Here is a 14,613-nt window from a genome sequence, read left to right on the forward strand (position 1 = left end):
TTATTCAGCAGCAGCCAGAGAGCGGAGAGCTGCTTTAAGATGGTTTCTACATACTGCAGCCATGTATAGTAATGGAACAGAAAGCCATCATCATCCAGGTCTGGACAAAAGTTTGGAATTATCTTTCCAGACTTTAATAGGTACTGTGTTCTTAAATTATTATAGATCTGATCCTCTATAAAGAAGTTGGGACTTCTTGTGCATTAATTGTTTTATCAGTGTAACAGCCTGATTTTCTTCTGAGGTCTTAAGGAATCCTAGTTTGCTTTGAGAGGGACCCACAGCTTCTCTGTATTCATTTGGTTTCTCTCATCTTCTACTTGACAATCTTCTCTAGCTTCTGATGGAGTTGAGGTCAGGTGAGTTTATTGGCAGCATGGGCAGGTAACATGTCCTATTGGAAATCAGCATGTCCATAAAGCCTAACAGCAAAGTGATGCATGAAGTTTTTTAAATGTTTCTGATAGGGCGTTATGTTGACTTTAGACCTGATAAAACTACCGATACTGTGGCTCTCCAGTCTAACACTGATGGGGAAACTTCACTGTGGACTTAAAGCATCTGAATTGGGTTTATCTCTTTTCTTCCCACAGAATCGGAGTTTTGGATTTCCAGATAAATCAATGCATGCAATCTAAAAAATAATAATAATAATTAGATCATCCTTAAGCAAATGCTCTCGAGGCTGAGGTTATCCCTGCTCCCTGCTCTCTGCCACACAAACGTTCCATAAGTATGCTTGGATGAAGCACTCTGAAGTCAGTTTCTTAAGCAATGACCTTTTTTTTGGCTTTGCATCATTGTCACGAGTGTCTGGCTCCATCTGTTGGAAAACTGTCCTGCTCCATGACTGTGTGTCAGAAGATGGCATTTTTCATCAAAAATCTTCATCCATTGGTCCTATGTAGGGTTGTAATCTTGTTAGAAATACAATTTAAAGTTTTTTATGAAATGCAAAACATATTAATCAGCATTGCCAGAAAAAAAATGGACGAAATAAATTTTTTTTTGCATAAACAAAAAGAAAACTTTTATCAGATGACCTTTTTACATACAATTATAGAAAGAAAACTTTTATCAGATGACCTTTTTACATACAATTATAGAAAGTTAAAATTGTTTAAATTATATTCTAGTGAGATAGTATTCCCCCCACTCCTGAATCAGATGGCAGCTTCAGCAATGTGTTGTTTCAGGAAATGTGGAATATTCAGAGACTATCTTAAAATGCATGAAATATTGACCAGAGGAAACAGAAAACTTGTTTTAGAAAAATCATGTCCCTTTATTTGTTTACACTTCTTTTTTTAAGCAGTTTTCTTTTATTTAATGTGCTCCTTAAATGACCATACCATTGTAATTGAAAGTCTGAAGGATAATTTAAATGTTAGATCAATGCTGCAGGTTTGTCTGGGGGATACCTGCAATCTGCGGAAAAGATTTGCATTCAAACCAACCCTGAAAAAATACTCGTATCAGGAATTTGTTTGACCATTCTGAAACAAGCGCGTTTAGAGGGAATAAATTGACCTTTAACTAAATGGGCCGTTAATGCATGCAAACACCGGAGGGTTCCTTTAGCTTTTACGGTGCAGCTTTAAATCACCCTTCACAACACAGTGGTGCAGAAAAAGGCAAAGTTAAAACTGTTCTCCTGCACATCTGTGGCCCAATTTGTCCAAAGCAGAGGCGACACACAGAGAAGAAAAGGATTTAAACGGAAAACAGTGAAACACTTATTCTTGTGATTCATCATAAATCTTTCACTTCGATTAATTATTTGAAGAAAACAGTTAGGAGATGTAACTTAATGAAATAATCCCCCTTAGATCCCATTTGTTTCAGCTTTAGTCCTAAAAGTACGTTAGATTAATGAAGCTGGAGGGCCTTACATCATAATGGGTTTTAACGGTAAAATTATAAAAGGCCTGCCTAGTGACTGATGAGATCTCATGCTTCTGTTGTTCTAAGCAAAGAGATTTACAGTGGGCTAAAAATGACAAGCTTACTATAATTACTCATCGTTCAATCTGTCTTATGAATCCATCCGTCTCTTTCTCCACGCAGCGTTTTTTTTTTTCTTCACAAACGCCCATCACAAGCAGTAACTCCGAGATGGACACTTATACACTCTTGCCTTCGTTATATTGATCCATGCTTACACAAGCGTTAGCACTCACTTAGAATGAGCAGACATGTCTTCACCCGAACATAGAGCAGAGCTCACTTCTTTAAAACATGCAACATGCGAGCAAACTTCCCGCTAAATGAGCGCGTGCCTCTGCTCTGGGCTGCCTGATTCCCCCAAATTGAATCACAAAGCAGCTGAGGCATTCATCCAGTCTGTGTGATTTAACAAGGTCCACGCTGTCCCGTCGTAAATCATATTAATAATCTCACATTGATTTTTTTTTTCCTTTCTTTTTTGCGTGTTTTTAAGTCGGCATTGAAGCATTATTCTGGTTTGATTAACACAAACGCACACAAAGAAAACACATGAAGCTGCTTTTCCTCTCACAAGTCTTTATTCATCCGTGTAGAAAAAAAGAGGACAGACCAATAAATGAAACAGCATTTTGTACTCTGATTTGTCTATACATAAGAGTCTTTTCAGTATCACATCTGAGGAGATTTTTAAAGGAAAGATTTTCTAGAAAGAATAAGTGGTAGCTTTACTGCTCTTTTAAAACTGATAGTACAAAAAAAAAAAAAAAAAACAAATACAAGAGTAGAGAAACTAAAAAAAACAACAAAAAAAGAACCACAGCAGAGCTCCTCCGTTATCATCGGCACACAGTAACACAGGAAGGAAAATCAGCTGAGTACAACCAAAGAAAGAGGGAAAGGGCCTCATTGCTTAAATGCTCTATCTAAATGTCCCCTCTACATCCCCCTTTCTCCATCATCGGAACATCTGGTTGTATTAAAGAAAGGATTTTCCATCAAAGTTCCTCCTGCAGTTGGGTGTGTTGGCGGGGTCAGTGAGAGGCGGTCAGAGAGCCGTTCTGTTGAGCTGCACAGTGAAGCGGTCGGGCTATTAACAGGTCCTGTGTTTCTCTGCTGAGCTAAGGCCGTAAAACTGAAAAGCCTGAGTCAACAGAATATACTGTCAACAATTTATCAGCTTACCTTGAATAATTTAGCTCAAATGAAGATTTCAGTGCTAACGATTTAAAGAAGACAAGTTGAAAGGGCTCCAGTTCTGGAGTTTGTTGAGGCCTCGATTTAATGGAGCGTGATCTCGGCTGATTTATCGATTGGTCCAAAATGCGGGAGGACATTGGGATGTCTTCGGGGGAAACAGGGCTTTTACTGTAAACAAGGACACATTTTTTTTTTATTATTTCCTGTTCATCATCTGTAAGAATGGCCAAAAGTATTGGTTTCATTAAAAGCCAAACTAATTAGACACTAATGATTACTTTTGAAGGCCTAAGTTTTGATACACCAAGATTATAACGGCAGTTTGTAAAAACCTGGCAATGTCTTTGTACACATCTAAATGATAAATTCCCTATATTCGGGTTAGATGTGGGGCAGACCTGTGACGCTATTTAAAGGGAATACCTCAAATACACTGTATCAATTAAAACAAACCTCTTAAGATATCAGGAGGAGAATTATGGACCTCTGCATATCTTCAACCTAGGCATGCTTTCTAGAGCTCTGAAAGCCCATATTCATCTGGTCAAACATGACTTACATGAAATTACATGGGCTTAAAGTTACTCCAAAGCAAAAAACAAAACAAATTCAAGTTACACCTTGCAGATGCACTAAGGTACAACACCTATTTTGCAGGCATTTTCCACGATCTGAAATCCAAGTCCATTGACACAGTGTATGTGAATTTGTGGTTCAAAACCTCTCCTGAAGTTACTGGTAAATTCTTTTCACTAGTTTCTTTTCACTAAAAGGCTAAAAGGGCCAAGATCACATCTTAGAAGCTAAACAGAACATTGTGTTTTCAATAAAAACGTTTTATTCCAGGGCATAAATCTATAGCTTTATATACTGTGCCCATGAAGACTCTATCTTGGGTAACATGACAGAGTTCTGGTGAAACATTTAAGCATTGTATAATTTACTACTGCAGATCCTTGGATCTCAAACTGGAAATCTCCATTGGTGAACATTTGACAGCTTTAAGAGGAACTCATAGAATTGATTTCATTTGAATTGAAGCTCAAAAAGTCCATTAGAATTTTTGTTTAAGGTAATTGATATAGCTGGAAAATAGATATTTACATCTAGGATTTTCTTTTTAAGCCGAGAACAATTAATGGTGGATTCTTCTGCCGCACTTCATCTAAGTCTTAGCCTGGGTCTCAAGATTACCTTAAATCCCAAAGTAATTCTGATTTTAGCTGCAAGTTAGAAAACTACTATTTATCAGTTGTTGTTGTCTGTGACTAAACTAAATACTTTAAGCAGTATTTGCTTTTAAATATGAAGGCATTTGATTGACTCAAACCCTAATAGATTAGGCTCAGAAGAGGTTTTACATGTCTGTATTTTTGTATGAAAGATTTAATGAGATGCAAATAGCCTCAATAAAGCTGTTACCCCCACATGACAGCCATATTGGATTGTTTTTTTCCTCTTTTAATTCTGACTTCATGAGGACTTTGTGTTTAATATTAATTTTGAATATTTTTTATTCAAACATGCAGTAATAATAGGTTTACTTTTCGTTGCTCCTTTCTTTTTGTCAAACCCAACAAAGTAAAAAAGTCTAACTCTGCTTTTTTGACATAATTTTAAAAACTTGGTAATTATAGAAGGGGTACTTTATTATAATTAACTGTTGACCCATTACATGTTAATTAAAAAATACTGTGGTTTTATGTGTAACCAGACTATATAAAAACATGAATATCAAATTGCAAAATCACATTTGGTTTAATGTGTATTTTTTTCTGTTTACATGTCTCCCCACAATTAATTTTTCCTAAACCATTGTAAATAAACCCAAAAGAATTCAGACAATATAATGTCCTCCACCGAAATAATATGCTGCTCCAATTTATTTACAGATAAAAAAAAAAGTTTGGCTTTTCTGTTGGAGATAAATGAGGTGCTATTATAAGATGCATGACTAGTTTCTTTCATGACTGTTGGAAGAAATAATTCAATAAAGAGACCAAGACAAATTAAAAACTGGGTTCATGCTGTTCTCCTTTTTTTCCATTTGCCTTGATTGCTTGGGTATTATTTTACATTTTGTTTCTTTCTTGCTTGTGTACTTTTATATTTTGAAATAGACTTAGCTATATAAATCAAACACAGTTCAGTCAGGTTTTTTTTGACAGAATCATGCAGTCTTTTATCACTCATATTCACTGGAAGCAGGGGACACGCTGAGGGCCAAATTTATCAGTTTTTTAAGATGAAGAATTATTTCAGTTGTCATCCCTCCTCGATCTCCTTTTCTTTTTGTCCTTTTTTTGCCTCCTGCTGCTTCATTGGCCACATGCCCCTTTTAACTTAACTCCTGTGTCTTCTCCTTCCTCGCTCTCTGCCATAAGCAAACCACCTCTCTGAGATACTGCATCCCTCTCAAACAACACCCCTTTCTCTTTCCCCCCTCCTCATTTTTTATCTTTTCTCCATCCACCCATCTATCTATCACCCCCCCCCCCCCCACCCACACACACACACAAACACACACACAAACACACACATTCCCTCTATCTTTCCCACTCATTAGTCTACCCATGCTGTGGTTTGTGTCTCCCATCTTTGTCAGCGCTGTTGTCACCGCTGTCAGCTCCCTTGGCGAGAACAAAGTCGTCCTCTGCTCACAGCACCACAAAAGATACGATAGGAATAAAAGGAGAGGAGCTTCTGCTCCAAAAGGAAATGAAAAAAAAAAAAAACTAAAAAAACAGGCGGAAAGATGGAAAAATTAAAAAGGGAGGGAGTAAACCATCGGAAAGAAGGGAGCTAGGAACACATCTTTTCATGTCAGCCATGATGCATTGTCATCTGTGAATTCTAACAACCATTGATTTCTCCTTTCTCTCATCCATTTTATCTTTACAGCACAGAGTTTACAGTTGGAAAAGATATGAGTGCTATCTCTATTCACATCAAGTGCCTTTTCCTCATATTATAAATATATATCCTGCTAAATCGGCTAAGCCTAATATATCAACCTCAAATAAGTTACCATGTATTGTTATGAGCTGAGAAGAGCAGTAGGTTTAAAAGACATTGAGATATCCAAAAGAGAAAACATAACAATTTATAACAATAAGCAGTGCTGAGAGAAGAGCCTACTGTCTAATGGGACTCTTGCTTCTGCCGCTCATTAACATTGTCCCGTCATTGTCATCTACTAAGCAAACCAATCGGAATCAAACCATCAGAGGCACAGAGGGTACTTTGGAAACCAAGGGCAAAATGCCACCAGCTAACAGGGCTCTGGTAGCTCAGGCAGTGTGCCCTGCATCATCACGTGTAAGCATAATCTATGTCAGGGATGCCACCCTCTCTGTAACCACGGTTGGTACCATAAGTGACATGATGGTGGCTGGCTTGACTTAGTATGGTTCCATTGAGACTGCCAGTTCCATGGTTGCTTCTATAGGTCCCATTAGCTTGGGAGGAAGAGGAGGAGGAGGAAGGAAAAATTGTGTGGATGTATGTAACATCCTCTAACTTAGGTTGCAGGGACTGATGGGCCATAGCTGTCATCTGAAACCCTGCAGGTGGGGCTCTGATCTCTAGGATAGAAGTGTCTTTCTTGGTGCCTGACTCTACATAATCATCATAATTTTTCCCACCCCGTCCTCTGCTGTATGTTCCTGAGTCCCCAGACATGTAACCCGACCTCTGTCCATACCAGCAGAAGATGGCAAAGATTAAGAGCAAGCTCACCAATGCTGTGGCACCCCCTATAATTCCAGCTAATGGCAAAGCTGTTAGCTCAGTGTCCTGTCCGTCTTTGTCTGTACCCTCCACTCCAGAGCTGGCATCTCCAGTCTCTATCTGAGCACAGGCTGAAGCTGAGTCTTTACTGTCTGTGTCCAAGCTTCCACCTCGCGATGAACCCATGCTGGATCCACCAAATGAGGCCTCCTGTCGTAGTGGCACAAGGCAGATAAGGTAACGTGAACGTGGAGTTAGCTGGGTAAGGACATACTGCCTCCTCTCTCCTGGAACCAAAGTCTCCGTCATTGAGCCAAGAGCTGCACTGCTTCCCATTCTTAGCCATGACAAACGAAAGGAGGGTGCCGGCTGTGGGTACAGCCAACTCACAAGGACACTGTCTGAAGAGAGAGGTTTCACAGTCAATTCTAAGGCCTCTCCAGATACTTGTCCACCTTTCCCTGGAGGCAAGGGCATAATTAGGCCAGGTCGCTTAGGTCGCAGAATGAAGAGAGAACCTTGTGTAGAGACCAACAGAGGCGCAGTAGTAGTGCTTTCATGGGGGATAACTTGACTCTCCCCAACATCATCTTCTGCTTCTCCATCTTTCTCGACTGGGGTCACCACTTCTCCAGGACTGGAACCTGCTGGTGGGGGTCCTTCGCACTGCTCCATTAATGATGTAAGATCTCTGAGCGTCTGGCCTCGTACAGACTCAGGCCCCTGACAGATGAGGCCTCTGACAGTCACTGCCGACCCACGACCATGCAACCAAGAATGAAGCCAGCGAAGGTTGCAACCACAGTACCAGGGGTTTCCTCGTAGAAGCAACAGCTCCAGGCTCTCTGTGTCTCTCAAAATTCCTCTAGGCAGACTGGTCAAATTGTTTCCTGACAGGTCCAGTCTCTGCAAGTGCCTCATCCCTTCCAATGTTGCCCTTGGTATGTGGGTCATCCCGTTATCTTGTAAGTGTAGTCGTACCAGGTGAGCTGAAGGTAGGTTGACTGGTGGAGATTGCAGAGCGTTCCTGACTAGTGACAGCTCTGTTAGGTTGGATAGACGAGAAAAGGTATCATCTGCGATGCGCGTGTTAGCCAGAAGATTTCCATCCAACACCAGACGTCGTAGGGAGGAAAGACCACGGAAGGCGTGCGTTGGTATGGTGCTTATCCTGTTATCATCCAGTCGCAACTCTTCCAGGGATGCTGGAAGGCCTGCTGGGATGCTTGAAAGGTGATTCCGGGACAAAAACAGCAGTCGAAGCTTTGGGGTCCCTGAAAAAGCTCGATCCTGAATGCTAACCGTTGATATTGAGTTATCATCCAAGTGTAAACGTTCTAGTAATGGTAATTTTGACAAAGCTGATCGCGGTAACGTTCGTATATTATTGTCTTGCAAATGTAGCTCCGTCAAGGATGGTGGAAGGTGTATTGGAAACTCATCCAACTGGTTGGCATATAGGTAGATCACTCGTATAGAAGTGCTGCGTTCCAATGACTGTGGCAGCCCGGCGTTGCTCAGCCTGTTGCTCTGCAGGTAGAGAATAGCAGCCGTTAATGGCAGTGGAGGGATTATACTCAGGCCACGGTCATTGCAGTAGACAAAGCCCTCATCACATCGGCACACGGAGGGACAAACAATGCCCTCATCTCCTTCGCCCGTTTCCATGGCGATTGCAGCAGCTGCCAGCTCCAACACCTCAGCCAATAAGGTGAGGACCAGGAGGAGGAGAAAGAGCCAATCGCGAAGCTCGGCAAGACTTTCAGCTGCCATGATGGGATACAGCTCCTAACCAAAAGAGAGGGAAAAACTAAATTAATACAAGAAGAGGTCAATCATTCTAAAGCCAAAGGGCACCTGACATATTAAATTCAAGTAAAAAGAAACTGGACAGTTGAACTTTTTGAGATTTCCAATTTTGAAACTTCCACCTGCTGGCTAAAGTTAAGCCTTTTATCTCAAGAGCTGAAAAGAGTTGAGAATAGAATAGTCAGATGCCCTGAAGAGAAACTGTCCAGTATTATGTGGGTCAAAGCGACGAAGCAGAAGACAAAGTGACATTTAGATGCAGTGGGTGCAAAGAGGGGTGGGTAGACTGGCAATACAGATTATAAGAATCAGAGAAAGGAAAGAGACAACAGAAATGGAGAAAATTGGACAGTGACAGTTGAAATGGGGGAAAATAAGTGAAGAGGGCTTTATTTCCTGGGAGGTTAACAGAGCTGGAGTGAGTGACACGAAAATAAACTGGAGGATAGATCAGGGAGAAGGAGATTAGATTAATTGGCTGCGGCAGAATGATGGATCTGAGAACAACAAGTATAAAAGTTGCTGTGACAGCACTAGATCTGACCCTGTCAGAAAATGAGCATAATAACTCAACAGAGAAATATAATTTTACAGATTTCTGAAGGTTTAGTCAGATGCAGCCTGTGCCCGTTTGAGGTCACAGCCACTTGGTGCGTTGCTCACTCAATATATTGGTAATTAACATACCAAGCAGTAAGTACTATTCTTTTTTTTTTTTCATCAGCCAGTTATTGTTTAATATCTATAATTTATTCAATAAAAGGTTTCTTGAATTTCCCCTTTATCCAGAAAATCATCAAAATAGCTCTGGAAAAATATTTTTACTTTGTGTTGCATCTTCATATTTCAGGTCATCATATAGCCTTTAATTTAAGAATACCATGACCTCTATTCATTTAGGTTTCAAAGATAAACAGGCTACCTGAACCATTAGTTGTATCTGGCAGGGGCATCCTTCAAATGTTAAATTTGATTGAGTCTCTTACATTGAGTTTTGATTAGTTATTCTTTATTTATATGTGTTAAATTTCTTCTTAGCTTGGTCTTATTAGGTATAAAAATCCTTATTCATTTTTAGTGTCTTTGTTAAGCAACTTCTGAGTCACCAATGTGCTTCAGATCCTTGTCTCAATGTTTTACCAAAGCTAACCTGAGTTTGGTCAGAGAACGGTCTCCTTACATCTTCTTCAGGGTAAATGAAACAGTCTACCAGTGTAATTTGTTTGTATGCTTTTTTGTTGTTGTTTGAAAAGCTGAATTAATTTTATTCCAGCTGCAACTGGACATTTTCCTTCCAAACCTTTCCTCTATTTTGCCACCTCTCCCTGAATGAATATTCTCAATGTTTTTTTGGATAATCAAGATGTTTTTGGTATATGTGAGACCAACCCTAACCGAGGCATATTGCCTGTGTTTATTTAAAAAATGCTTTTACTTTTACTTACTGGAACCATTAACAGTAGAATTTGCTTTTGAAACCAATACATAAAAAGTTTGGATTTATCAGTCATAGGTGGGCAATCTGTTGATAACATTTCCCCCCAGATAGATTTAAGGAAAATTGGCTTTTCCCTCTTAATAAGGTGAATAACCAGCATTCATTTATTAAATAATTCGAGACATTTTCAGATTTTTATTTTTTTTTATTTTTTATAACTCTTTATATTTTAGGTCACTATTTTAAATTTTTTAAACAAAAGAAGTCTTTAATCAAATTTTAATTACATGATTTCTACAATTCCAATTAAACTTCTTTAGCACTTCTGTTTGTGCAGCTGGAGTAATGTACAGTAACAAAATTTGTGGAAATTACATTTTAACTGATAAACCCTTTGTTATGTGGGTAGCCTGAGGCTGAAATATGTGCCCTGATGTGAAAGGCCTGACGTGATTTGACAGCACATTTGATAAACAAATCCTCCACAGGCAAGCTTTCTCTCTCTTCCCCCCTTTATACCCACACGTGTGTGTTCGTGTGTGAACTCTGTGCTCGATGCAAAATTGCCCCTCGGCTGCAGTCAAAATCCATGCAAAGCAAACAAGAGATGGCAACAATAGAAGAAATGAAGAGGTTGGAAGGGGCTGAGGAGACAGATGGAGACTTGGACAGTCAGTCAGGGGAGGAAAGGGGAAATGAGTTGCTGGCAGAGAAGACTGAAATCGGTATCAGCTGAGTTCGCTGCAGAAAGAAGAATGGATCCAATCCCTGACTGAGTGTTGTTTTTTTCGGCTAGATAGGTGTAAAAATAGCTTTGTTTGGTGCTTTTATATGGCTGTGCTGCTTCTCAGTGTAAAAATGTGACAGAGATCTGTATCTACAACAACAAGCTCCTGTCTCGGCCTGACACTGTATTAGATACATCAGGGTGAATAGTTGTGTGTGCTACAGAATTTGGCATGAACCTTGTTCTGATTCCCTCTTTTCAACCCTTTTTCAGCTGTAACCTGTGTTTTCAAAGACAGAGAAAGTAGACATGAGCATGTACATAAAGGGAGTGTAAAGGTAGGAGCTGAGACCAGATTGGGATGCTCTATGAATATCAACTAGCATATGTTTCGGCGCCACAACATCCCCACTTTCCTCTCATAAATATCTTCTTGGCACAAGCTTGTTTGTGTGTTTTCGCCCACATGCTAAGGTTTCCAATCGACATGTTGCTTTAATGATCTTCAGATGTTCTGTCCTACGCCGTCCCTTGTTCGATCTCTCGCTTTCTTATTTCTCTGCAATTTTATCTTTGACACCGTCTACCTCTCTCATCCGCACGCCTTCCCTTTATGACCTGTCATTATATCCACTTTAAGGTTTGTTTACAGAAGTATCCCTGTCTTCTCTTCAAATGTCTCCATCTTCTTCTAATCCTCCTTTATCGTTTCCTCTCCAGTTGTTTGTTGATTCCTACACACTGAGATTGGATCAATCAGAAGGGGTTTAGTCTCCCTGCCTACAACTCCTCATCTCCTCTCCTCCTTGGCAACAGAGACCTTATTTTCTATTCAGATGCAGCAGATCCCCCCCTTCCTCTCTTTCTCACTCCTCAGCCTCTTCTCTGCTGTAGATAAGAACTGATCAGATTCTTGGTCTGAAATTATGTGACCAGCCGACACCAGTTCTGGCGTATTTTCTTTAGGAACTATAAATGACAGCATTTAAAATGTATTTTCTCTACCTGGGGCCCTCTTTTAAGTCAGGTGTTTGATAACAATTTGCTTATAGTAAAATAAAACAGTTTTTTTTTCCCCAAAGGGGCCTAGGCTTTAAGCTTTGTCCCTCTCTGCATTGTATTTATTAATTACTTAAGTCCTACAGGTTATAGGACAGAGGTTTCCGTAGAAATCAAACTAACCTACGCCAATAACAGAAAACCTTACTTTGTAAGGTTTTATAACTCACCAAATCAAAGCAGAAACTCATTTCATTTTCTACATTCATTCAGAATAGATGAGTTGCATCTAGCTTTATACTTGACAGGAGAAAAGATTCAATTTATAGAGCTGTGAAAAAGTATTAACCTACAACATATTTCTTAGATTAAAAACATTCTAATATTACATTAGGATAATCTGAGGTGATAATACTATAATCTTTTTAATTAACTGTTGTGGTTACTAGTATAATCGATTCTACTCTACTAGAAAATCCTGAAGGAGAATATCAGATCATAAGTTCGACAGTTTAAGGATAAAAATGATTTAAAAAGACCTTGAATTCTAAAGAAGTAATGTTTGTAGTAGCTCAGTCAGAGTGAGACCTAAATATTGCTTAGGTGCCGTAGAAATATGTTTAACAGGCTTCTGTCTGATTTGGCTGCATTAAAACAAGTGAAGAAGATAGGACCAAACTCCCACATTGACAGAGATCCAAATGCTATATTTATCAAAAGGATGGCAATCCTGTTATTGGGTTTAGGTACACTTTGTCACTTTGTGCCAATTTGTTTAATTTTTTTCCTCCTTAATGATTTAAAATCATAATTCCAGCCGAGTTTTTGTATTAACTCTGTATATCTTTGTCTACAGTCTCCGTCTTGTAGAAGATGAATGATGCCTGAAAATATTTCCCTTTCAGAAATCCTCTTTCTTTTTTTTCTTCCTGTCATTTCATTTTCAAACAGAAAATTTGTAGTAAAAGTCTCTAATTGAGTCCTTTTTACTCAGTCACAAGTTCCACACTAAAGAGTAAATTTCTAGTGCAGCCTGATACTGCTCAGGTGTGATGCATTTACTGAAGCTAAACCTTTTTTAGATTTCAGTTGGCCTATCATGGATTAGGGTTAGTGGAGCATAAAATCAACTGGTTTCACTTTTTGCCTTGATGTGAGGTCCTTAGAAAGGTCGCTCTTTAAGCTCTGAACCTTTGTGTGTCTTTGTATTTTTTTTTGCTTATCATGTAGCAGAAAACCACCTGTAAGTGCAGTTAATCTCGATGTGTTGAAAGCACAGCGAAGACGTGCGTGTAAAAGGTCTGATCGACCCAGTGTGTGATTGCAGAGGGCTTTCTAACCTGCTCAGTCTCTGTGCCTTTCACGTCCGCCGCAGCTTTGTTTTTCCTGTATCGGGGATTTGTGGAGAGGAGTATTAGAATGTCTGTGCGTGTGATTGAAGATGCCGCTCTGGATCTCTCTGTGTTAGCACGGTTTCACAGTCTCCTTTGAATCGTTCAGAAGTGTAGCCTCTTTCCTTCGGGCTGTGGAATCTTCCTCAGCTTTGGTGAATTATGATAGGGATGATGATAGCCTGTACTCCAGGGCTCCACAAGTAGCAACACCAGCATGGCTCAAAGCCGCCACGGCTTCCACATTTGTGTGTGTTTGGTGGGTGCTAGTGTTCCTGCCAAGCCTTGTTCTCTCTTTCTGAGTAAGGGGCTTTCAGGCCTGCCAACTTAAGTCATCTTCATTGAGTGTCCAGAGGATTAATTCTGGAACTACCCCTCCACACCCAAATGCTGCAGTTGGGCGGGCAGGCAGTCAGAAGATGGCTGACAGCTTCAGGGTCTTACTTGGAAGTCAAAAACAATCCTGGATCCCCATGCAAGCACTAGGTCATGCAGAAATAGTGCCGTATCGGGCTACACTCAATTTGAAAAGACAGGTAGGGATTTGGATTGGTGAAAAGCGGGGAGAGATGAGAGGATGCGTTAAACAGGCCTCAAAGGAGAAATCACAATTACTCCAAAATAAGTGTCACAGTTTACTGATGACGATTAAAATGTTTAGTCCAACTGTCCTGTGTTGAGTCTCTAAGCTTCTTCTAGATCACACGGATCATCTGCAAAGTCAGAGGATATTCACTGCTGTATAGAGCCCTCTCTGAGTAGTGCTGGTACACAGTTCAATGTAGGGAGCTCTGTGCTGCAGCCTTGAAGAAATAGACAATCTTTGAAAATCCTTCACTTCAGCAGATCAGCCGCTGGTTGGGAGCTAGTAGTAGTCATTCATCTGTAAAGACAGAGGCAAAAGGAAAAAACATCAGAATTTATGTCGAGATGAAGGAAATAATACTAAAAGATGAGCTTTATTGTTAGCATTCATTTCTGTTGTTTATATATGAAGTTATCTTTTTTCTACGGGTATTACTGATGATGATCGTGATCATTTTGAAACATCACTCTTACATTTATACTAATATTAAGTGGATGTGTTCAGCTGCTCACATAGACAGACCAACAAACTCCTAAAGCAACAAATAAATTGACTTTCATACAACCACTGGCTTAACATGGCCTCTTCCTCTGCTTGGACTGTTTATAAATTTATTCATTACATGAAAATGCACAAATGTGTTTGAATAGCTTCACACTCATTCACTGAAGTTGCTGAGCAGATGTTTAGTATCTGCTCTCATATTTAACATTTTATGTTTGGAAGCGAATTTGACTGATTATGCACTCTTTTGTTATCCATAACAGAATGTTCTTTGTTGGAGGCCCCC

At 39.7% G+C, this 14,613-nt stretch overlaps 2 protein-coding genes across 4 annotated transcripts in view; one reads left to right on the forward strand and one right to left on the reverse strand.

The window, feature by feature from the left end:
* macrod1 (mono-ADP ribosylhydrolase 1) overlaps window positions 1-14,613 on the forward strand; it is a 228,923-nt gene that overhangs the window by 32,242 nt on the left and 182,068 nt on the right. The window lies entirely within an intron of this gene.
* The window catches only part of flrt1b (fibronectin leucine rich transmembrane protein 1b), a 58,955-nt gene continuing 49,744 nt past the window's right edge, over window positions 5,403-14,613 (reverse strand). For both annotated transcript variants that reach the window (XM_038286530.1, XM_038286531.1), the window contains 2 exons: window positions 13,187-14,120; window positions 5,403-8,661 (listed from right to left, as the gene is read on the reverse strand). In XM_038286530.1, the coding sequence (XP_038142458.1) occupies window positions 6,457-8,646 (2,190 nt within the window). In that variant the 5' untranslated portion in view covers window positions 8,647-8,661; window positions 13,187-14,120 and the 3' untranslated portion in view covers window positions 5,403-6,456. The remainder of the gene's footprint in view (window positions 8,662-13,186; window positions 14,121-14,613) is intronic.

Source organism: Cyprinodon tularosa, unplaced genomic scaffold (assembly GCF_016077235.1).
Source record: "Cyprinodon tularosa strain WSP-4 unplaced genomic scaffold, ASM1607723v1 ctg228, whole genome shotgun sequence".
In the NCBI taxonomy this organism is placed as follows: Eukaryota; Metazoa; Chordata; class Actinopteri; order Cyprinodontiformes; family Cyprinodontidae; genus Cyprinodon; species Cyprinodon tularosa.